This window comes from Coloeus monedula (assembly GCF_965178545.1).
Source record: "Coloeus monedula genome assembly, chromosome: 18".
In the NCBI taxonomy this organism is placed as follows: Eukaryota; Metazoa; Chordata; class Aves; order Passeriformes; family Corvidae; genus Coloeus; species Coloeus monedula.
Genome location: NC_138798.1, coordinates 16002403 through 16026089, shown reverse-complemented (window position 1 = coordinate 16026089; position 23687 = coordinate 16002403). Strand labels below are relative to the sequence as shown.

Genomic DNA, 23687 nt, shown 5'->3' with positions numbered 1-23687 from the left:
TACCCCCCGCCGTGCCAGGCTCCCGTGCCCAGGGAAGCCAGAGGGAAGCCAGAGGGAAGCCAGGTGCTGATGCGCTCGCTCCCACTCCAGCTGCACCCAGGCTCCAGCACGGCCATCCACGGGTTGTGCCACGGGCAAAGGCACGGGAGCGGGGATGGGAGGAGGAAAAGGAGGGAGCACCTCACCCCAGTGACACCGGAGCAGAGTGACAAGGGAGGGGAGAAAGTAGTGTTTCTGTAAGATCCCACTGAGCTGTCTGACATGGGCTCCCAGGGGCTGGCATGGCTCTGGAGGCAGGGGGAGCACAGCAAGTCACAGCTGGTGTTGCTGCCAGCTCCTTCCCCTTCCAGCACAGATGGAGAGAAAAAACCCACAGGCGCCCCAGGGTGGGGGTTCCCCTGGGTGCTGGTGCCTCTCTCCTCTCAAACTGGGCACAGATCAGCGACCCTGCTGCCAGCACGGAGCACGGCACCAGGCCAGGCTCCTTCCCTCAAGCAGGATGGTTCACAGGGACGTTTCCTGCATCAGTGAGGGTGAAACCAGAGTGGCTTCTGGATTTACACTCACCCACCCATCCATGCCTTCTCCAAGTGCTCCTGAGCCCCTGCACTGGGCCTGAAGGACCTGCTGGCTGTGGGAGAAAAGCCCTTTCAATCTCGAGACACTGACTTGTTTGCAGTCAGCCTGGCTTAACTTTGCACAAGACTTAACCTCAGTCCCTGTGAGCCCACCAGGCCCCCAGGCCCGGCCTGGGGCTGGATTTCTGGCAGGACAGCCCCGCAGCTCCTGGTGGCACCACACCAGGATGGGCCTTCACCTGTAATGAGCGTGGCCAAGGTGTGCAGCAATCCCAAATCTCTTGTGAAACAACCCCCCTGCCCATGCAGCTGCTCACAATTAATACAGGAAGGTTTGGGGGGGCCAAAAGCAAAGAGTTTTGCCACAGAGGCAGCAGGACTGCAGAGCCCCTGGTGACCTGCCATGCACACGGCTGCTCCAGCCCCTCCTGGCTTCCTGCCCGTAGATCCATGAAAAATAGTGTCCAACAGCTATTCTCTGAAATCCCAAGAGGAATCAGGACCAGGAGGGCAGGGCAGAGGTGTGGGTGGGTGTGGAGGACGTGGCTGTGCCCGGGCTCCCCTGGCCCTGCATGCCTGGCAGATCTGTCCTCACACCTCACTCTCCCAGGCCTGGCACGGCTTCCTGCTGCTGGCTGGGAGGGATGACAGCCTCAACAAACACTGCAACTCCTCTTTCCTAAATGAGAACCTTTGTTTTGTGCCCATCCAGATTTGCTGGGAAACCAGAAAAAGCCTGTGCTGGCCCTGGCTGAGCCACGATGCACAGGGCTGCAGAACAGACAGCCACAGGCTGCCACATCACCCATTCCAAGCTCGGCAGGAACACAGGGCGCATCCCAGAGGTGCCGAAGGGACATCCCCTCCCTCCCACCACAAGAGGAGCAGCATTTCTCCACGGCATTGCTGGCTATCAGCTGCTCTCCTGCTGCTTTGGCAGCTCTTCCAGCTGCCATCCTGCTCCCCTGGCTGAACACAGGGAGGAGAAGGAGATTTCTGCTCCTCACTGCAAGCTGGCTGCAGGTCAGAGGAACATCACTCCTTGGGCTTGTAATGACATCCTTCTGGCATGGGCCAGCTGGGAGGCAAGTCCTTTGCCTGCTAATTATAGGCTATACTATTGCTATTAAACAGCACATTCCAGCTCGGGGACAACACACAGCTCACGTGGCTTTGCCTGCTCACCAGAAGGTGCCTGCACAGCCATGGGACACAGGAGCATGTGGATACAGGTGGGCTCCAGAAAACCTCTTCCCTCCCCTTCCTTCTTCCCTGGTCTCCAGAAAACCCCACAGCCTCAGGCAGCCCTGACAGCCACTCGTTCATGGGACAGGTACCTCTGGATCAGGGTAAACGTGGAATCGGAGTGGTTTGGTTGGAAGAAACCTTAAAGCCCATCCAGTTCCTCCTCCTGCCACAGCTTCCACTGTCCCAGGCTGCTCTAAGTCCTGTCCAGCCTGGCCTTGGGCACTGCCAGGGATCCAGGGGCAGCCACAGCTGCTCTGGGCACCCTGTGCCAGGGCCTGCCCACCCTCACAGGGAACAGTTTCTTCCAAAGAATTTCCTAGTAAACATCTCTCCAGTTGGGAAGTGTTCCCTCCATTCCAACGCCTTCCCCATCCCAAAGAGCAGCATTTAAACTGCCAGGTCCTCAGGACACGCCCTGTCCAGCCCTGAGGGATATTTTCAAGCCCCAAACACACAGATGTGTTCGTCACACTGATCTCGGTGCACCCCAAGCCCTGAGCTGATCAAGGACTCTTGGGCTGCCAAGTTCTGAGGGGGAAGCACAACTGACACCACGAATGTGGCCACTGCCCAAACTGCAGAACATCCTGGAAAACAGCCACAAAAATGACCCTCAGCATTCTGCAGATGTTCTGCACAGAGAGCCCACTGCACAGAGCTGTCCTCAATCCCCCTCTCTGGCTTATATTCCTTCAAGAAAAACTAAACAGCAAAACCATGTTGAAAAACTGACGATGAAAACCTTTTATCAAGGCTGCCAACCTTCTCCTGGGTTGCCATGTACTGCCACCATCTCCTCCTCCTCTCCTCGCCGCCTTCCCATCCCGAGCCTGCCCAAATCCCCCCTTGTGACTGCGGGCAGCCCCAGGCCGGAGCTCAGGCGGCTGAGCCGGCAGCGTGCCCGCTCATCCCAAACGGCTCCGGGCAGGGATGGCAGCCCAAAAGAGACACAAGTCCTGCCCTCCCCTCCCTGCACAGCCTCAGCCCCGGGAGCAGGCTGCAGCCACACAGAATTCACTCAGTCCCTTTGCAGTGCTCCTCTTCATTTTATTCTTTGTCCTCCCTTGCCCCCAAACAGGACCTTCCCTGCCCCCAAAAACGATGGCCCTGCCCGTCTCTGCCTCTGCACCCATTCGCTGATGATAAGGGGGAGGGGAAAAAAAATACAATGATGGTCCTTTTTTTCCTTTCTTCCTCCTTGAGGAAGGCAGGACCCTGGCAAATGGTTTTGCCCCTGGGCTGAGCCATGGCCAGTTCCACCTCCTGCATGAGGGAGTTAATGGAATACGCAGCAGAAGGGCCCTCCCGCCTCCCGCTCCAGGACTTCAGCTGACTCCAGGATGGCTAATCCCATTACAAGAAAATAACGTGGATAATTCAAGCTAATGAAATCGTTACAAGAATGTGGACAGCCAGGGGTGGACATTCAGAGCCAATTTAACACTCCTTGGTGTTGTTATCCCCAGCACAGGAAATATCTGAAAGGAGGAGGGGAAAGGGAAGGAGGGAGGAAAAAAGCCTTCCTCTCTTGTTAGCTTAAATCCTGTTAGAGAGTTCAGGAACTAATCTGGCACCCATCTCCCCTATTACCCATTATCATCATCATCATCAATAACGTCTCCTTCACCTCTGCAAATCAGCAAATGAAGGCACAGAAAGACCAGGTGGGAGGGAAATCTCTGGATTCTGGAGCCAAGCCAAACTGCGGCTCCCTCCAGCTCTGGTGGGGCCAGGGGTGCAGGGATTTGGCAGCAGAGCAGGGGTCCCAGTGTTCCCCCAGCCCAGGGCTGAAGTGACAGCAGGAAGCAGGTCCCTGGTGCAAAGCTGATCCTTCAATCTCTGTCCTGCTGGATGATCACAGCCCCTGCGCCATCCGTGTGACGAGCCAGCGGGACAGCCACGGCTGCACCTTCTTTACTCCACAGACCCGCAGCTTCTCCAGCTTCCCCTCCTCTTTGCTCAGGAGCAGCCTCTGTGGCTGGAGGCCCCTTGATCTGCTGCTGCAGCACAACTGGGTTTTGCTTTATGTGATTCCTCTTTTTCCGTGCCAGCCTTGTGCTGCCGCCTGCTCCAGGCCGCGGATCCCTGCCCGAGCCCAGCTTTCTGGGGAAGACCTGTCCTTGCTGCCAGAGCCTCCTGAGGCAGGTCTGAAACCAGGCTTCCTGGAATAACAGTGCTGCAAATGGAGGAAGTCCATGAGATCCACTAGGGAACAGTCCCAGGAGGCTGGGCTGGCTTTCGGACTGCCCTCACTCCCTCAGTGCCTGCGGAAATCTCCAAGTTCAGCTCCTCCTGGATTTATCGAGTTTTGGCACAGATCTTCAAAGATTACTTAGATGCCCAACACTATAACTACTGCACACACCAGGGACTGTGTGGACATGGATGTGCTTCTTCCAAGGAGCTGGGAATTTACCCACGAATCCCATTTTTAGCGGGCAGAGGCAGCAGGATCAGGAACACAACAGCTTTGGCCCCACAGCAGGAAGCAGCCTGGGGATCTTCCCTCTCCTCAAGGTGCTGGAGCAGGAGGCAGCGGCTGCTTCCCATGGCTTAACTGGCTTGTTTAAAAACACAGCAAAACATTTTATCCCTCCTCGATTTATTTTCTGTAACAGTTGCTTATGAGGGACCTTATCAAAAGCGTTCTGAAATTCCAAGTAAATTAGTCATTAGGCAGGTTTTCAGAACAGTAATTAGGCCACTCCATGCCCCTGATGTATTATTTACCTGAGAAGATCTACATAATTAGGGCTCTTCTTTATAACTGGTATTACACACACTAAATTCTCCTCCAGTCTATCGTGTAATTACGCAATTAGGCCTCACGCTAAACAGAAACCAATCCTGAAAACCAAGCAGAATGAAGAAAAAAACCCAACCCCACAACAGTAATTATTATTTTTTTAAATCCTCCATCAGCAGCACAGCAGCAAGTCTTAAATTTTAATATCCCTCCACTTAAGTCATTCCTAACCAGGTGCTGCAGCCAGGTTTGGTTTCTTAATTTTGCCATGTTTAATCCACCATCGGCAGAGAATGATTTAAAGGCTGGTGGGAAAAGGGGCCTTTCCCTTCCCTGGATTTGCTGTGCTGGCAGGAGCAGCATCGTGCCCCTGCAGCCTCTCCCTCTGTGGCTCCTCAGCCCCCTGCTCCTCCCAGCCCACAAGGATTTTTCCCTGGCTCCTGGAGCAGCCAGGGACCGCTGCTGTGGTGTGACCGTCACAGCCATTCCGCCCTCCAGAGCTGGCGACCACGCTGGAATTTTAGAATTTTAGTGTGGAAGAAAGGAATGAGAGCCCTGCAGCAGGAGAAGGGATGTGCAGAGCCCCACCCAGCAGCCTCACATGCCTTTAGGATGGAGGGATGGACACAGTCAGCTCCAGATTCATTCCTATTTTTCTCCTGGTCCCACTGCAAAGCGAGATCCCGGGATGGCCCTTCCCACCCGGGCCTGCCCCTGGGGTGCTGCACACGTCCTGCTCTGTTTCCTGCTCCTTGCTGATGGAAGAGCCTGCACCACTCGGGTGGGAAGTATTTTTTAATCCACTTGCCATAAACCTGTTTTAGAGGCAGTCCCACCAAGGAAAAGCAGCCAGGCCTCACTGACACCTCCTGGAGAAGACACCTGCCTACTATCCACATTTATTGCCACGCTTTGAAGACAACGATGGTTCAGTTTGCTTAAAGCAGGGACAGGCTTCCTCCTGAAATCTTACACCTCAGGGCTCACAATTTCCAGTTCCCAAGGCACAGGGGAAGGTGCAGAGCTGGCACAGGGAACACCACAAGCTTTAGGAAGCCCCAGGTTTAAGCAGCGCTGCTGAACTTGAACACTGATATGAGCTTGGGAGTTCAAAGCCACCCCAAAAGAGTTTGAGCTGGTGGCTCAGAGGATTTAAAGATAACTGGTGGATGTGTGATGGAAGATGTCATCCCAAACCAGGATGGAGGTGGAAAACCCACTTTAATATTATTCAGGTTGTGTTGCTGCTTCTCTTCTCTCAGGGAACCTTACAGAGCTCTGAGCTGGTTCTGGTCACAGCAGGGCTCTGTGTGTGCTGTCATGGGCCAGCCCTTCCTGGGCTCTGCCGCTCTCAAATTCCCCATCCCACACCTTTCTTCTTAATCCTACTGTAATTACAAAAGGCACTCAAGTCTGGTGGAGAAAGGAGCAGTTCTATCAGGACATCTTCCCCCCACACCACCTCCCTGCACCACACCAGGAGCAAAGCACGCTCCCCTGGCAGCTGTCCCTGAGGTGCACAAAGGCATGAGCCCTACATCCCAACCCTCCTAAAATCTCAGTCCTCGCACAGCCTTCAACAAGAGCCCCCCCAAAGCCCTTCTCAGAGCCCGCCCTCCTAAGCCACAATTCTCCCAGCACGCAGCACCTTGCAGGACCACGGCTTAGGAGCCACCAAGTCACTGCCCTGACCACCAGAGGGTCAGGATTTCAAAGGAACGCGCAGCTCCAACAGCGCTCAGATTTGGGGATTTATCTCTCCTGGGCTCTTTTGAAAATCCTGATCAGAGCGCAGCTCTGGTCCAAAAAAAAAAGTTATGCTAAAAATAGTGCTCACAGGAGGGTCTGGTGTAAATCTCTGCTGCTGGAGGGTTCTCGTGAGCCAGCTCCTTTCAAAGACAAGAGGAAATCTGTACAACTGGCAAAGCAGGAAACACAGAAGGAACCCAAAGGTGTAGCCAGAGCATCCTTTGGAGAAGGCAGCCTTGCTGTTAAGATACCAGCTGCATCAACAACCCCAAAAATATAAAAGTAGATCTCATATTCAACTGTAGAACCTCCTGCACTGAGCTGGAGAATAAATATAGAAGCAAAGAGGTATTTATAGGCACACAGCTATTTTAACACAGCTCTGCATTAAAGAGAATCCTTATTTAAGTCTTGCCCCTGCAAAGCTGCAGGATGACTTAGAAAAATAACCTGATTAATTATTTTCATCAGGAGAACAGAGAAACACGGAGGGAAGATCAAATGCACACGAGGAGTGCAGCAGGAACGTGGGAGCTGCTGCGGTGACTCAAACACAACGAGGGTGCCGAGCTCTCCTGGGCCCAGGCTTGTCCCTGAGAGCCCAGGCTGGCCACATGCACCATCTGCCCGGGGGCAGAACAGGACAAAGCATTACAAACAGGCACAGAACAGCTCCTTGGTGAGGCAGGCTGGGAGCCACCACGCTCCAGAGCCAGCAGAACATCCCATTTCCTCCTGCTGTTGCAGAAGCCCTGTGAGCAGAGGTGTATTTCCACTGCTACCAGTCCAACTTGCCTATCCTGTCCCCAAAACTGGAGGTGTGGCTGTCACCCAAGCTACCACAGTGGCTCTTTTCCTGCTCCCTTTGGTCACCCCTGCCATGACCACAGCACCTGCTAGAGCTCAGAGGTGGCTGGGATTTGTCTTCACAGGTCACCTGGAAAAGTCCCAAAAGACAGCAGGACAGGGAGTGAGCGATTGGTGCCAGCACCATCTGAGCCACCATGGGATCCAGTGATGATGCTCCCAGCTCATTTCAAGGAAAGCTCATCGCTCTGCACCCACTCAGAAAGTGCTGGATGAAGAGGACAGAGATTTCACAGGACCACTGAATGGTTTGGGTTGGAAGAGACCTCTGGGACTCACCTTGTCCCCTGCCAAGAGCTCCAAGAAGTGTGGCCACGATGAGAGAAGAGGGGAAGGGATCATCCTGCCTTCACAACCCACAGAACAATGCAAGCACACACCTGGAAAGAAGGTGGGACGGGCTCTAGGGGAGGGAATAATAAAAATGGCAGGGGACAGAGCAGAACGCCTGCCACGGTGAGCGAGCTCCAGCCAGGACGGGCTCAGGAACGCCGAGCGCCTGTGGGAGCTGTCAGAGTCCCAGCTGATGGCAGGAAGGCCCTGCAGAGGTGACAGCTCTGGCAGACACAGCGAGCAAGCAGCAGAAAAGGGGGAGAAACCAGGCAGGAGGCAAAGGCAGCTCGGGGTCTGTGCAGGCAGAGCCGGGCTGTGCTTGCTGCTGTTTAAAAACGGAGCCAAGTGGTCAGAAAGCAACTTTTAAGCTGAGCACAGGTAGGGCAGGGCAGGGCAGGCTGGCAGCTCCCCTCCCTCCCTCCCTGCTGCAGCAGACCCAATTTCATGGGGTTTTTGCACAAGCAGCGGGGTGGAAAATGATCATCGGCGCTCCGCAGCTCCCCCCGCAAGGTGAGCGGCCCCAGCCCCACCTGGGTGGGTACCTGGGCGAGGAAAGAGGCCACCAGTGATCTTCCCCGAGGGCAACTGTGGGGGGATGAGGGGCACCCACGCTCCCCCCAGCCCCGCCACCCTCCCGGCTGCTGACAGGAGAGACGGCGCAGTCCTGCGTGACAGCGTGAAATTAATATGATTTTGGGGGAAGCTGGCAGTGAGTAATGAGCAGCTGAAACACCTCGTCCCCACCCCCTCGCCCCCCCAGACTCTTTTAACCCTTTGGTTACTGGAATGGGATCAAAGAGTGGGGAGAGCAAGAGCTGGGTTAAAGTGAAGCAGAGAGGGGCCACGGAGCCCACCTGGAACTGGATTTACAGGTGAATTTTGGCATAGATCAGTGGTGCTGCTTGTGAGCAGGCCCAGCCTGCTGAGATGCAGAGATTGGCCCTCCTGGGCTTGGAAAAGTCAACATTGCTGCTTTTCCAGATGAGGTTTCATAAAGAGATGCCAAAAAAAGAGAAAAAGATGAGGGGTGAAGGGGGCCCAGACCTGTCCAAACACCCCTGGGCAAGTCCCAGAGATCCCCATGAGGGGACAGCCTGGTGTGCAGACCACTGATGGGCAGGAGGACAAGAAGTGGCTTTCCCAGCTTCCCTGGTGTCTAATAAATGGGAATGTGGGCAGAAAAAACATCCCATCTTCACAGGCAGCTGATGATGGATGCCCGGTAAGGGTCAGTCCCACAACAGCACCTTCCTGAGAGGACAAGGCTCCTCCTGTCCTTAATTGCAGCAAATTTAAGATCTCCTGTCCTCTGCCAGATGCCTGGAAGTGCTCAGGACACTGCTGGGGGAGGAGGAAAGAGAGGTGAGAAGACAGATGGTCATCCTGCTGTGCCTTCCCTCGATTTCTTCAGGAAGAACAAGGTGCAGACAGAAATGCTGCTGGCACAGTTCAAAGGCCTGGGGCACAGGGACTGCCTCAGGAGAGGGAGAGACTGGGATGGAAGGGCCTTAATTGCAATCACATCCCAAGGCGTAGAATCCACTGGATTGGGAGAGGGAGAAAGGCTGCAGCAGGCTCGAGGTTAAAAAAATAATGATGCAAACAGAGATGCAAATAAAGGACACGATGTCAGCGTGAGGAGAAAGCTGTGATTCATTAGAGGCTTGTTCAGGACCTTCTCGTGAAGTGAGACTGGAAAATACCCACACAAGTGAAAGACAGGGGGGTGGAGGGATCAACAGCACCGTGAAGGAGCAGGAGCTAAGAAATCCAACAGACAGAGGAATTTTAAGAGCAAGGAAATAATCATCCTGACTGTGCCTTGATGGAAGGCTGAGACACAAGCTCAGAAATTAGTCCAGCATAATTTCAGCATTCCAGATTCTGCAATGCCCCAGCTGCCAGCCCCCAAAGGGCCAAACTCTGGGAATGAACAAGGACTGGCCACAATATAAGGCAAGAAAATAGCATATCTTTCCTTTCTTACGCACTTACAGTTCTTAATTCAGACAAGAAGCGACCTCATAACATTAAGAACCCTGAGTGGGATATTTCCAGGAGACAGCACAGGCAAGCTTTGGCTTCGCTCTCTATGGAGAAGCACCTGCCCACAGATGACATTTTTTTGCACTGAAAAAATGGCAAAAACCCTAAAGCAGAAGCCCAGAGTGGCATTTGAACATGACATTCCAAAAGCAGCCCTGTCCCCACCTCACTCCACCTCCCCGAGCCCCTCCACGCTGCTGAGCAGCGGAATTTGTGTGGAAAACTAATTAAAGTTCCCTCGGGAAGCTCAGCTGGGTGCCCTGGAGAGAGGTGCTGTGGCAGGAGAAGGGAGGAAGCAGCCCAGAAATTCCCTTCATCTGCACAGGACAAGCCCAGGCTTTGGGAGGGCAGAAAAGGGACCCGGGGCTGTGGAGTACACAGAGAGCAGAAAAGGGGAAAGAAATAAATACAAAAATCAGGGATGTAATGAATATTCAAACCTGGGAAAGGGATGTGCTGAAAAAAAAAATCTTCCTTCTGCTCTTGGGAAGAGCCACCTTTTAAAGCAACCTTGCTGAGATAACAGAGAGTTAAACACTTCCTTATCTGTGTTAAACACCTTTATGATTCAAACTGCAAACCAGCACTGAACACCCCTCTCCCTCCCTCTCCCCCAGCCCGTGGCTCGCTTTGGAGAGCGGCCAAATTAAAGTGGCCACTTCCATTTCTGGGCTCTGAGCATGAACCCAATTCTGCCACGTTTGGGTTTCCAGGATGCAAGGAGGAGGCTTGAAAAGGGGAAAAAAAGAAAAAACCCAGATCAATTTATGCTGTTTGAGACAGTATGAGAAATAAAGCAGCCCAGCAGATCCCTGTATGCCCCCCTGGAGCTCACGAGGCTGGTGCCCATTCCTGCAAGCTGCTTCCCAAGGAGCTCCCATGCCCTGTGTTCTCCTGTGCAGCATCCCCTGGCACTGCAGCTCGGGCATGGAAACGCACCAGGACTGGGAGAAGGCTGTGAGGATGCACCTGGGATCAGCTGGGCAGGAGATCCAGGGCACAGTCCAAAGGTGTGGGACAGCAGAGGGCACGGGGTGGCTCAGGGGGGCACCCTGTGCCAGGACCTGCCCACCCTGCCAGGGAACAATTCCTTCCCAATCTCCCATCCAGCCCGGCCCTCTGGCACTGGGAAGCCATTCCCTGTGTCCTGTCCCTCCATGCCTTGTCCCCAGTCCCTCTGCAGCTCTCCTGGAGCCCCTTTAGGTCCTGCAAGGGGCATCCAGCCCTTCCATCAACTTTGTGGCCTCCTCTGGACTCGCTGCAGCAGCTCCACCTCTGCCTCGTGCTCCCCTTGCAAACCAAAGACACCCTAAAGGCCCCAGTGGGGCCAAGCTCTTCAGCCTGGACAGAGGCAGCCATCAACCACACAGCTTCTTGTTTTTCAAAAAGGAAACTAAACACTTCCAAAGATGCTGTTTTGGCAAGAACCTTCAAAGAACGTGGGTGGACAGGGCCCCACAGCCAGGGGGTGGCAGGGACAGAGGCATCACCAATCCAGAGGAAGAGCCTGGGGAGGGCTTTGGAGATCTCACGGACACACTTATTTCCTGGAGATCATGATTTTGTGATCCCACTCACCACCAAACCCAACTCAGAGGCATCCTTACAGCTGCCATTGCACATCTGAGCACTTAAACAAGCTCTGGTTCCTGCTGCCCGCGCTGTTTGTGACACCCTGGTCATAAACACCTGGCTTGGGTGCCTCCAAGCAAGGGACACATTCCACAGTCCTCAGGAAAAGCCAGGAAGGTGGGATCCAAGCCCTGGTGGCTGGGTGCAGGGTGCCCAGCTGCTTCCCCAGGGGCTTTCTGCTCCTCCAAGACTCATTTTTGGGCCCTCTCTTTTTGCAGAGAGGGCCCTGGGACAGGCAGAGGCACCAGCACTGTGGAGGAGCTCAGTGAGCCCCTGCTCCACCTGGTCCTTCTGCTGCTCCACCACAGCAGCAGCTCTGTCCTGGCTCAGATGGCTCCTCCTGGCTTCTCCCACCCGGCACCTGCAGCCCCTGTCCTGCCCCCAGCAGCCCCTCACATCTCAGGGAGGTGCTCACTGTGACCTTTGCTGCTGTCCCCAAGCTCCTGGGCTGTCTGACTGCAGGGGGACGGCGTGGAGACCAAATTCAAGCAGCAGCAATCAGTTTTGAGCCATTTCTAGCAAATAATCCAAGGCTTTAGAAGTGGAACCCAGCAACCCTGACAGCACTGGGACGTTCTGTTTGCATGGAATGCTCTAATTAACTCTGTCCAGCACTCACTTAACAAACTCACGTTTCCCCTCAATTTTTTTTCCTTCTGTGTCTTTCACCAGCACAGATTTTCCACATCTTCAACAGGGGAAGGAGAAATTGTCTCCAGTCATGTAGACTCCATTACTGGGAGAAAGGTGTGAACAGCAAGCACGTCTGGCAGACGGATTCATTATCCCACCGTGTCCTTTATAATGGGAAATGAAAAGCCCATTCTGGTAACTACACTTTATTATAATAGGTCAGGAGAAGTGAAAGGCATCATCTTATAAAATTAACTTCATAAAGACTGCTTCAAAAAAAAAAAAAAAAAATCTCTGCCAGTTTATCCACTGCATCTCCCTGCAGAGATTTTTTTTGTCTCTCAGAAGGGGCTGACTCCCAAGTCTTGTCCCACTTCACTTTTCCCCTCCAGCAGAGGGAATGGCTCTTTTTCCTCCTAATCACGCCCAGGTGCTTGCTTTGCCAGGTGCAGTAACTGCCACGTGTTTGTCAAGGCAGAGGAAACAGTCAGCAAAGGAGTTAAAACGAGAAGAGAGCCACCCCCAAAGGCGTCTGCAGAAGCAGAGTCACATTCTCTGTAGCAAAGTCACACATAAGCTGTTCTCTGCTCTGCAATACCTTCAGCTGCTTCCTTAGTCAAGCTAAAGCCCAGGCTCCCAGCTGAGGATAACTTTGTGATCCAACAGCTTTGTGCAGCCTGTCTGAGTGCAGCTCCTGCAGGCAGAGGCAGGGGACAGCCAGGGGGACGATCCAACACCTCCCACAGCCAGCGCTGGCACCTGACTGCCCTCGGAACCCTGCCCAGCTGGCAGGGGAGGGCTGAACTAACAACTGCTGCAAATTCAAGAGAAACCAAAGAGAAACCCAAACTGGAAAGTTCTCAGATATATTCTGCAAAAAAAAAAAAAAAAAAGGAAGAAACAACTTCACCCCCAGACACACAACTCCAACAACTGCATCCTGTACTCTGCCAAGCTCTGAGCACACCCTGGGCTGTGCCTGTCCCTCAGCTTGCCTTGGATTGGGCAGGAATCTTTTAAGAAGTGCTTTTCTAAGCTTTATCATTTCCCTTTTGAGGCAAATGAAACACACAGCTCCTCAAAACATTATAAAGCACCTGCAAAACAGCCTGATCCTCAATATTCATGGAATTGGTGCACACAGCGGAGGAGGATGGAAGGGGAGGCTCAGAAACAAAGAGTTAATTGGTACTGCCAATGAAGGCTGCGTGGATCTCATGTGATAGATTCTTAAAGGAGCCCAATTTTCAGAAATTGCCAGGCTCCAATCTGTGAAAGGGTGGCCTTTCACAGATCTCCAATTCAGCTTGCCACATCTAGAGTTCCTTTTGAAAAAAAGAAAAAAAGTCTTGCCATAAAAGCCCCACAATTTGGGAGCAAAAATTAGCAGCCTTCATGGGATAGCAATCCCTTTGACTCTTCTCCCCTGACTGTGGCTCTTTGGGAAGAACTGAGCACCATTTACCTTTGTTATTCTTCCAGGTAGTAAAGAGAAGAGTAGAATCTAATCAAGAACAAAAATGGGTGAAAAAAACACACCCACAAAAGCTAAATCTTCACACCTCGCCCAAAGGTAGCCCCTATAATGGAACAGCCTTTCTCCCTCTGAAGATGATAACACCTATCTCAAAAGAAAAAGATAAATAAATCCCTCGAGGGTACAAGAGAGGCCAGAACCTCCAGGAGAACGTGGCAGGACATGCTCTGAACCGGTGTCACACCCAGCAAAGCCACTGGGCTGGGACATGGGCAGCACCTGAGGCTTGTGGAGCTCTGCTGCAACACGATTACTGTGCAGGCAGAGGACCTGAGCTGCTGAGCAGAGCACCCCTGACTCCCCTCAAACACCATAATTAAGCACCAGCACATTTCTCCAAGCCAAGAAACAGAACTTGGTGTCCCTGGATTCCAAAATTAAGAAGTTCCTCCAGGCTGTAGGAACACAGGCAATGGTGCAAGGCAAGGTTGAGCATTTCAGTGATGGATCCAAAAAAGCAATATCCAAAAGTGTAAAATCAGCCAGGCCAGGGATTCCCTGAACTGCCAGAGCTGAGCAGCCTGAAAAATCCACTATTCAGAACACCCAGCTCCTTGTTTTGCTGTTCCAGTGTCACCAACACCTCCTGCAGGGCCATCTGAGAGGGGGGACTGAGCTCTTTGGCAAAGCCCAAAACACGGAAAGATTTGTTTGGGGGAAAAAACAAATACATATATACACATATAAAGTGTAATAGGTATTTCTGGAAATGATAGTGGCATAATCTGTATTTTTCTGGGTAATACATACATAGAAACTGTGTGGATATATACAGTCTGTGTGTGCGTGCATAGTATAAATATACACACGTATATATAAACTAATACTTATTTACTTTAAAATTAATACTTATTTACTTTAATACTTATTTATTTTTCTCCTGCTGCAAGGTGGAAGGTGGCTCTGGAGCAGGTGAAACAATAGGGAAGATGCTCATCCTGTAAAACCTGGGCCCTGGGGCTGCTGCCCTGGGTGGTGATGCCTGGCTGAGTGGCCTGGCTGTCCCCAGGCTGGCTGTCCTGGGCAGGCTAAGAGTGCCCCCTGCAGCCCTGCCAGCCCTTCCACTGCCAAAGGATTGTTGGCCATCCCCAAGAAATCCCCAACAAAAGAAACTAAGACAGGTTCCTAAACGCAGGGAGAGCCCGAAGCCGCGGAGCAGAGGCAGCTGATTTACAGGCACACACAAAGCACTGCAGGAGGGTGAAGTGTGGGGCAGGGCTCTGCTGTGCCTGGTTTTGGCTGCTCCAGAGCAAAGCGGGGATGGCAGGAGTGAAAGGAATGTGCTCCCCCAAGCTGCTGGCTTTTGTTTTGAGGATAAACCCCCGATTTCTGCATATCCCAGGTGAAGGAAAGGGATGCTCCGAGAGCGCTGTGACCAGCTGGAAGCTGCACACTCCCTGCAGTATCAATCAGATGTTCCTCTGCCCCTCCTCTCCACAGCTCTGAGGTGCCAGACAAGACAGGAGGGAAAAACCCACACCAGAAACCCCCCACAGTCTCTGTGCTTGTGATGTACAAAATCTCCCAGCACCTTGAACTTCACCTTAGGCCCAGCTTTGCTGGCTTGAGCTTTACGAGGGTCACGTCTGCAGTTCAGAGTGTTGGGATCTAAATCAGCAGAGCCCCACATGCTAAGGAAAGTCAGCGTGAGGCCTGGAAGCCCAGGGGTTCTGCCTCAATCCCTCAGGGCAGAACTGAGCCAAAAGCATCCAAGCTGCACAGCACAAGAAAAACCTTTTACTCTTCCGGGGGCATTTTTTTATCGTGACCATCACCACACCCCCGCCCAAGAGCCACGGTGTGGTTTGCCCTGAGTGAAATCCCCAGAATTCAGCCCAAATGAGCGTTGTAACAGAGAGATTCCCTCACACCCTGCAAGGGATCAGCTGCCAACCACACAGGAACCACATCTCCACACGAACAAAGGAGGGAGAACTCCATGAAACCAGAAAACACAAACAAATCACTGCCAGGGGCTTTTCAGTGCATGGTCTGGGCAGGTTTCAAAGAGTTAAGCAACACCTCAAGTTTCCCCTTTGGAAAGAAATGCCCCAGCTGTGACAAAAGCACCCAGCTTGTGCCAGGACAGGCCCACAGAGGCCACACCCAACGCAGCACCCAGTGGATGGCAGCTGGAAAAATCCCTCCTGCAAGCCAACAGCAGAGCAGGGAGCACCGCCTGGGACAGCGAGCAAACCCTCCTTGTCCTGGGAGCAGCAAAGATGGTGCTCCTTTCACAAAGTTCCACTCATTTTTCAGGATACAACAAAATCCCGGCACAAAAGGCTGAGGACACGCAGAGGTGATCCCAAAATCCCTGCCCAATACTCAGCACTACCCCCCTCAAGTGTCTCTTGTCAGAGAGGGCACTACAGGCACCAAAACTCCACGTCCTGACAGGTATGGGGTAACAGCCCACTGAATGTGTGGGGCACAAGTAATGGAACATCCACAGAGGGGAAAGCAAAGTGGAAATGCTCCCTCTGGACTGCAGAGCATCGGGAACGCTGCTGCACACCCTCCAGGAGGGGGGAGGGAAGAACATCCAAGGCTAAATCATTGACTCTACAGGGATGTCCAAGCTGTTGTGATGGGCCAGAATTTCCATACTGGTGTAACTTCCCAAGCCATTTGTCCCCACACTCAGTAAAATCCTTGTTATCTTCCACAAGGACAAAAAAACCTCACAACATTTACAACCTGAGAAAGGCCCCACATGAAAATCACACCGGCTGCACCCCAGGGCAAGCCACAGACCCACCAAAGCTCTTTCCTACCTGAAGAGTTCCCGGATTTCCCTGACAGTGGCCTGGAAGGGGATGTTCCGGACCAGGATCTTGGAAGTTTTCTGCTTCTTGGCAGTCTGTTTCCTCCGGGCTGGTTTCACAGCGGGCCTGGAAGCCAACAGGAAGGGCAGGTAAAGACCACAGAGCAGCAGAATCCCTTTGAACTGTGGCTCCCTCAGGACATGGAACGTGGAAAAATGAGGCACCAGCTCACACTGGCATCCTTGGTTGTGACAGTGGAAATGCCACACAGGCCACCAAAAGGACCAAATTCCAGTGATTAAAATCCTACATCTGAAAATGAAGTAGTCCCTCTTGCTCCAGTGGAGGTCCTGCTCTCACATTTACCACTAATTCATGTTTTGTTACCAAATCTTGCCCTTTAATCGTCAGGAGAGTGCACTAATGAATATGTTTTTATATATATATTAGCTTAATGTGAGCTAACTTTGATTCTTTTTCTTCCTGGCTTATAAAACATCAAATGAAATTTTGTAATGAAGTATTAATTTTTTTTTTTTACCTCTGGAGTTGTATTGCATTTGGACAAGGTCAGAATTTACCTAACACAAAAGACAGCAGCTTATTCCATAAAGCAGAGCACTTCCCATTGTGGGCTGGATACCTGCTGAAGGGATTTTCCAAATCAAACTGGATAAAAACGGTTTAGGAAAGAATTGAAATACAAAGTGCAGACACGGGGAGCTGTCAGACTGCTCGTGGGCCCCAGGAACCAGATTTTCAAACACATTTTGACATTTAACAGATATCACCTCCAGCAGGGCTTCCAAAGTACCTAAAGGACAGTGTTCAGGTGCCAACATTCAAATATCTGGATTAATTTGCAACTCTGCAGTTAGGATGTTCTGTGCTGAGTAAGAACTAGGAAGCAATCCCTAAAAACCAGGGCTAATCCCAAGTACATTCACCCACAAGTAACTATCTCCTCTGTGCCTGATTGCCCAGGCAAGAGGAGCTAAATCCAAACTTTTTTATCAAGCAAGAAACTGGTTTTGTTTGGATTTGATCAGAATATTATTCTTAAGCTCCTGTTCTCTCAGATGAACAGGTAAAAACTTCGCTACCCAGGGAAAATTTGTCTCCAAGAACTTTTCAAAGCCCCTGGAGCTGGCAGTGCTGACTGAACTGCCACCAAAGCAGAGGCTTTTTCCTTGAGCAGGGAAGAAAACTCTGCCTGTTTCTCACTTTGGGCTCAGTTTTGGGGCCCTGCTCCAGGCTCATTCCTCGTTTCTCTTCTCCTTTCAAGCAAAGCTGAGTAAAGCACAGCCAAGGCTGATGTGCTCAACAGCTGGAGCACTGCTGGGCACATCCCTCGGGGTGCAGATGTGGGAGAAGAAGGGAAGAAGCTCCCAAGGGTTACTGCAGCTGAAGTGCTGCAGAGGTGGGAGGGGAGCCTCACCTGACAGCTCTCTCTGAGAGCTTCACCTCCAGCTTGTGGCCATCCACAGTGCAGCCCTGGGAGTCCGAACAAAGGAAGAGGAAAAGAGACATAATTAACAGAAATAAACATAGAGAAGAATTAGAAGTCAAAGCAGCACTAAATAAACATTAATCGGTGATTGTTCTGTGAGGGGGGATCCGGGTCTCTGCCCCCTGCAAGGGGCACCTGGTGGGAAACCTCATTAAAACCCAACCCTTGTACATCTCCTGGGATTTCCACATTGGATCAGCACTAGGAAACACCTCTCCATGGTCTTGTCCATTCACAAACCCTCTTCCCTCATAAACCTGGCCCATTTTAGAGGCTTCTCCACCTGCCCAGTGCAGCTCACAGCACTGACACCCTCAGCTACCACCCTGAACTGCCAGGTTCATCCAAGCCTCTGGACAGAATTCCGGGCTGGCAAGGCTGGCGCTCACCTGGAGCCGGCGCAGGGCTTTCTGGGCACTCTCTGGCTTCTTGTACTCCACAAACCCAAAGCCCATGGACAGCAAGGTGCCTGTCAGAAGAGAAAGCAGTGACAACAGAAGATAGAAAAACAAACCAGGAGCAAGCACTGATTGCCAGACCTGGGGGGACAAAAGCTGAATATCCCATAGAAAGGGCCGGCCTGGCCACGGCTGGACTTGGATGCTCCTCAGGAGCACCCCTGGCTGAGTTTTTTGAGCAAGGCACTGCTCTGGACCGGCCAGTTTTGGTGCTGATAAGGTAACAGATGCTGCACACAAAACTGATCTTTTGCTTTGCATCATCTCAGTGCCACTTCCTTAAATAGAACACCGAGTCCTGCAAAGCAACTGCTGGGCACAGACAGGGTAAGTGATCCTACTGTGGGGTCAAACCTCCCACGAGCTGCAGTGGGCAGCTGCCACTTCCACAGCCAGGGAGAGACATCCCTTCCCCTCCCTGCTCAGCAAAGGTCTGCAGCACCTGCGGTCACACCACAGCCCTGAGGAACACACTGACCAACACAGGATTAACAGTGAGGGGACAAACCAACACCCCGTGCTCGGCTTCAGAACCTCAGTGGTGGCAGAGTGTAGAGACGACCCCGGTGCCCGCAGGGATCAGGTGGTACGGGATCAGCCCATGCTCAGCGGTGCTGCCTGGCCAGACCCACCAGCAGAACTGAAGAACTCACGTTATTTCTTCATCTCTCAGTGGATCTGAGGTTTCAAGTATCCCATGGAAGAGGATGGGGAAAATCAAATTCAAGGGGAAATGCCACGAAGCTGTGGAGCTCCCAGAGAAGCCACAGCCCCTCCAGCCAGCACTCGCCTGGATCCAGCTCCTCGGGAAGTGAGAGCAGCCAGCACAACAGGCACAGCCACTCCTCCCTGCAGCCTGGGGGGCTCTGGGCTGGCAGGGAGAAGGCAAACCAAGCCCACTCAGCTCAGCTCTCAGCCAGGCATCCTCGAGGATCCGGCTGTTCCTGGGATAGTGCAGGGTTTAATCACTGCAGGGCACCGGCTCCCGTCAGCCTGCACCCCGCTCTCTGCTGGGATCCTGGAGTTTGGCTTCTCCATCTCACAGCCTGCACCCTGCTCTCTGCTGGGATCCTGGAGTTTGGCTTCTCCATCTCACAGCCTGCACCCCGCTCTCTGCTGGGATCCTGGAGTTTGGCTTCTCCATCTCACAGCCTGCACCCCGCTCTCTGCTGGGATCCTGGAGTTTGGCTTCTCCATCTCACAGCCTGCACCCTGCTCTCTGCTGGGATCCTGGAGGAGTTTGGCTTCTCCATCTCACAGCCTGCACCCCGCTCTCTGCTGGGATCCTGGAGTTTGGCTTCTCCATCTCACAGCCTGCACCCTGCTCTCTGCTGGGATCCTGGAGTTTGGCTTCTGCATCTCAAGAGCCACATCTTCACACATCCCACAATTGAGCTTAACCTGCCAGGCCGAACCCCGGGGTAAGGTTTGGTTTGCACCCATTTTGACAGGAACACCTCTGGGAGCACGGAGGGTTTTGCCAGCAGGAACACAAATGCTCAGCCAGATGAATGCTGAAGCAACGCCACACCTGAGCCCTCAGCAACCAGCTGAGGGAAGGAATTGAACAGCAACATCTAGAGTACCTGCTTTGTCTTTCTTCTTGGATATTGTGCAGCTCTTCAGGGCTCCCACTTTGGAAAACATCTGCAAGGAATTTGAACACGTGACTCAGTTCCCTTTGTCACAGGCTTGCAACTCAACTGACAGCGTGGCCCTCTTCCCCCAGCACACACCTGACAGGCAGTGCAGCTGAGCCTTTTCCCATTAAATTATTTCTGTACAAATACACACACAGTTTTAAAGATACCAAGACACACGTTCCCAGAAATCCTCCACCATTCCCCAGAACCAGTGCAGAGATCTGAGATGGCTCTGCAGGAACACTCTGGATTATGAGATGCCCTCAGCCAGGTAGAGACCTTGAGGGTGGGCAACTCCTGTGATGTCCCTAGAACACAGCTCTTCCCAAAAGTGGGGGCTAGAGGGGAGCAAACTATTTATTTGACTCTGTTGTAAAGCCAGAAAAAGAGGGGACAAGTCCCAGCCCTCCTCTGGACAGCCACTTATCCACAGCTGGACCAGAGCCTCTACAGGGTCCCACAGGTCCAGGATTCTCGGGCCACGGGATGTGGCATTTTACACGGCTACAAGAAGTGCCAGAGATGGGAAATTCCAGCTGCTTTTCCTTATTTTGGTGTTAACACCCCACACTGGGGTCTGCCACGCTCCCTGCCAAGTGCTCTGCTGAGGTGAAGGAGCACAAGGCAGCTCAATGTCAGCAGGAGCTGAGGTGGAAAGCACATTCTGAAATCACCGTTTGTGGATTCCCTGCCTCACACACGGAGCAGTGGCAGAGCTGCAGCAGGGCCTGTCCCAAGGAGGAGCTTTACAGAAAACACGGGAAATCAGGAATGTTGGAAGACTTCTTACTGCCTCCACCTGTCTCTAGGTGGAATTAAACCCCACCAAAACAGTTCCAGATGCATTTGTCTTAACTGACACCTGGAGTGATGCTCCCAGTCCAACCCAGTGCTCTCTCATCTCCCACCAGGTCACACTGGCTGCAGCCAAACTCCTTTAAACACCGTGTCCTTATTGCTCACCTCCTTCAGGGTGTCTTCTGTGGTGGCAAAGTTCAGGTTTTTGATGAACAAGGTACACCCAGGAATATTTTCTTCTTCCTCCTCCTCTTCCTCCTCCTCCTCTTCCCTCGCTGCTGCTTCCTCTGAGTCTTTTACAGCTTCACCTGAAACAAGAAGAATAACCCAACTTAACAAAGCCAAACTTTGGGGCAGCCCATGGGATGGGGAGAAAGGTGGGGTTCTTAGGGAGGGCAGAGCAGTGCTCACAGCAGGAAGTCACCCAGACAAAACATATCCTGGGCCTTAGTACAACAGCTGAGAAACATAGACAGAGACCCCCAGCATGTCAGCCAAAGTTCTTACCTGCTCCCAGTCCTGCTCCATCCTCCTCTTCTGCAACCCCAGCTTTTTTTTTCTGAGGGGCTGGGCTGAGGAAAACACCCATGGGAGCCCACTCCAGATACAACGGCGCAGAATGGAACTGGGAAGAAAAGACAGGAGAGAAATGGGAAACAGCAGTGGAGTAGCTGAGCAACCTTTTCAGCTGCCCAAACTCTGTCACAAGAGGATCCAGCCTCACACAAGACCACAGCCTGCCACGGGTCACTGCTGGATGGTGAAGGGGAAAAGAAACCCTCCAGCTGTGTCACAGCCCCCTTCTCCAGCATCCTCTGCAGGCTGAGCTCTGCTCCGCTGCACCAGGAGCTCCCTAAATCCAAAGGGCAGAGGTGGAGCATCAGTGGCTCTGGGATAACACTTCCCACGCTCCCTGTGCCCCTCGGGCTCAGGGCAGCCCTTCTGCAGCTTCCCACCTCACCAGGCAGTGCCCCACCTTGGAGTAGGCCAGCCTGGTGAAGGCTTGCTTGGCCTCTGTTGGCTCCAGGAACTCCACGATGGCTGTGATCCCTCCCTCTGGCAGCAGCACCCGGCCCAGGCCGCCGTGTTTGCCAAAGACCTCCTCCAGCTCCGCGGCGCTCGTGCCGGCCGGGAGGTTCTTCACCAGGATCACAGTCCTGCTCCTCTCTCCAGCAGCCTGACACAGCCAGCAGGGAAAGAAAGGGAATATGGGATGTAAAAGAACAAACCCGGCAATTTTCTAACAGGAGATTTCAGATCCAACACGCTGTGCTCTCCCTCTGTCACCAGGGATCCAAAAGGGCCAAGAGCCATTTAGAAAACACTCCCTGTGAGATGCACATCCCAGTTCCACAGATGCTCATGGACGGAGGTTTCAGCTGCAGACCCACCCTGGTGTGGGCACAGGGCTCCTTCCCTGCCTCCAGCAAGCTGACCAGCACCCTAAAGCCATCATATCATGGATTTCACCCATCCCGAGGGCAGCCGCATTTTCAAATGGATACAACAACTCCTAACTCATCAGGGATGGGTCAATCCTGCAGCATGCTGAGGATTTAATTACCAATTTCCAAGAGAGCTGGGAACACCAGGACTAGAAGAGGCAGATCCCCACTGATGCCTCCAGCCGGGCCTCTCACCTGGCTGAAGGAATCCAGGCTGACTCCATTTTCCACGAGGAAGCGGCAGATTTCCTGGACCAGCTCCGTTTCTCCCAGAGCCACTCTCACTGCCATGCTGTCTTTACTCTCCTGCAGGCAAGAATTCAGTCACCTGCTGCTCCCAGAAGCACATGATGCAAAGGGAACGTGGCAGGCAGCTGGAGGGTAAAATGCTCCAGCTCCTCTGGAGCTGCTGGAAGTTTTGCTGTTGGAATCCAAACGCATCCCAAAGAAAAACGAAGGTTCCAGGAAGGATCTGAGCTTTTAGGTGTAAATTCCCACCAACCTGTAGTTATGTAGGAATGTGAAATTCAGGCACAGGAAAGCAGAGAGGGAAGGAAGGCTGGGGACCAGGGGGGTCAATGGGCTCAGACCCCACAGAGGAGCTGCAGCACCACAGCCTGTGCGGTGCTCATGGATGCACCGAAGCTTTTGCTGCACAAGACCAGGAAGGCCCTGGCCACAAAGAAACAGGCAGGGAAGCGATGTCCCACCCCAGCTGGTCCGTCAGAACCCAACTCACAGCATCCAGCACGTGGCTTTTGGGAGCGTTGTACCTCTGAGCCATGGCATCAGCCACAGCGCTGGTCCCCACAAACAGCGTGTTCCAGTTGTGGGAGCTGCCAAAGAAAACACAGCCAGCTCAGTCCTGCAGCCCCTTCTGCTGCTGGGGCCTCTCTAGGCAATGGCCCTGGGAAAAAGTGGCTCTGAGCACCACCGTGAGCAGGCAGGGTGAAGAGGGAGGGCAAGGAGGGTGGAACATCCTCAGGGAAGGGACAGGATGAGGGAGATACAACTGCAGAGCAAAGAGAAAGCAGTGCAGGCAGCTGAGCTCTGCTTCCCCAGAGCTGACCAGTCACAGCTCTGCAGCTGCAGTTCAGGTGCTGGCTCAGAGGAACACACCTTTCCAACTGGTCTCCTAAACCCACAAACCCCCTGCGAGCAAGGTTGCACCCTTTTCCCTTCGAGACAAAGTATCAGATACTTCTTTCAAACTGACTTGTCACACAGCAAGAAAAAGCTGCTACAAGCTCTAGAAATACAGGTGGCCAAGCAAAGAAGAAAGGCCCACCTGACCTGAAACCATCCCCCTGAAGAATTACAGGATCAGGCTAACTTTTATTAGAGAAGCAACTCCTACACACACAAAGCCATTCAAGCCCTGTTGCTCCCAGTTTCCGCTGCTCACTGAACTACTGCAGCTCCTTGGGCAGAGGAGTCAGGGAGGCAAGAGAGGAAGGAAACAGAGCTGCCCAGCAAATGCTTTATCGACTTTGGGAATCTCTGCAGCCCCTGTGAAGACCCCAGATGCATTCCTGCCACGTCCTGTGAATCTGGCAGCTTGTGCCCTACCTGGCACTGCTGGCTTTGTCCTTGGCCTCCTTGCGCTTTTTGTAGGAGGAAGAATCTTCTGCATCTCCATCTTCCACTTTTTCCTTTCTGATCGTGGAGGGTAAGAGATGCATCATTCTGCCCTGCA

The 23687-nt window shown here is 52.8% G+C and overlaps 1 protein-coding gene across 1 annotated transcript in view; it reads right to left on the bottom strand.

Annotated features, from left to right (window-relative positions):
* RBM19 (RNA binding motif protein 19) overlaps positions 1-23687 on the bottom strand; it is a 50733-nt gene that overhangs the window by 19871 nt on the left and 7175 nt on the right. Inside the window, exons 12-21 of the mRNA XM_082293162.1 lie at positions 23561-23682; positions 22731-22827; positions 22187-22297; positions 21523-21723; positions 21054-21171; positions 20712-20854; positions 19692-19752; positions 18037-18116; positions 17576-17631; positions 16147-16263 (exon numbers count right to left, since the gene is read on the bottom strand). Of these exons, the coding sequence (XP_082149288.1) occupies positions 16147-16263; positions 17576-17631; positions 18037-18116; positions 19692-19752; positions 20712-20854; positions 21054-21171; positions 21523-21723; positions 22187-22297; positions 22731-22827; positions 23561-23682 (1106 nt within the window). The remainder of the gene's footprint in view (positions 1-16146; positions 16264-17575; positions 17632-18036; positions 18117-19691; positions 19753-20711; positions 20855-21053; positions 21172-21522; positions 21724-22186; positions 22298-22730; positions 22828-23560; positions 23683-23687) is intronic.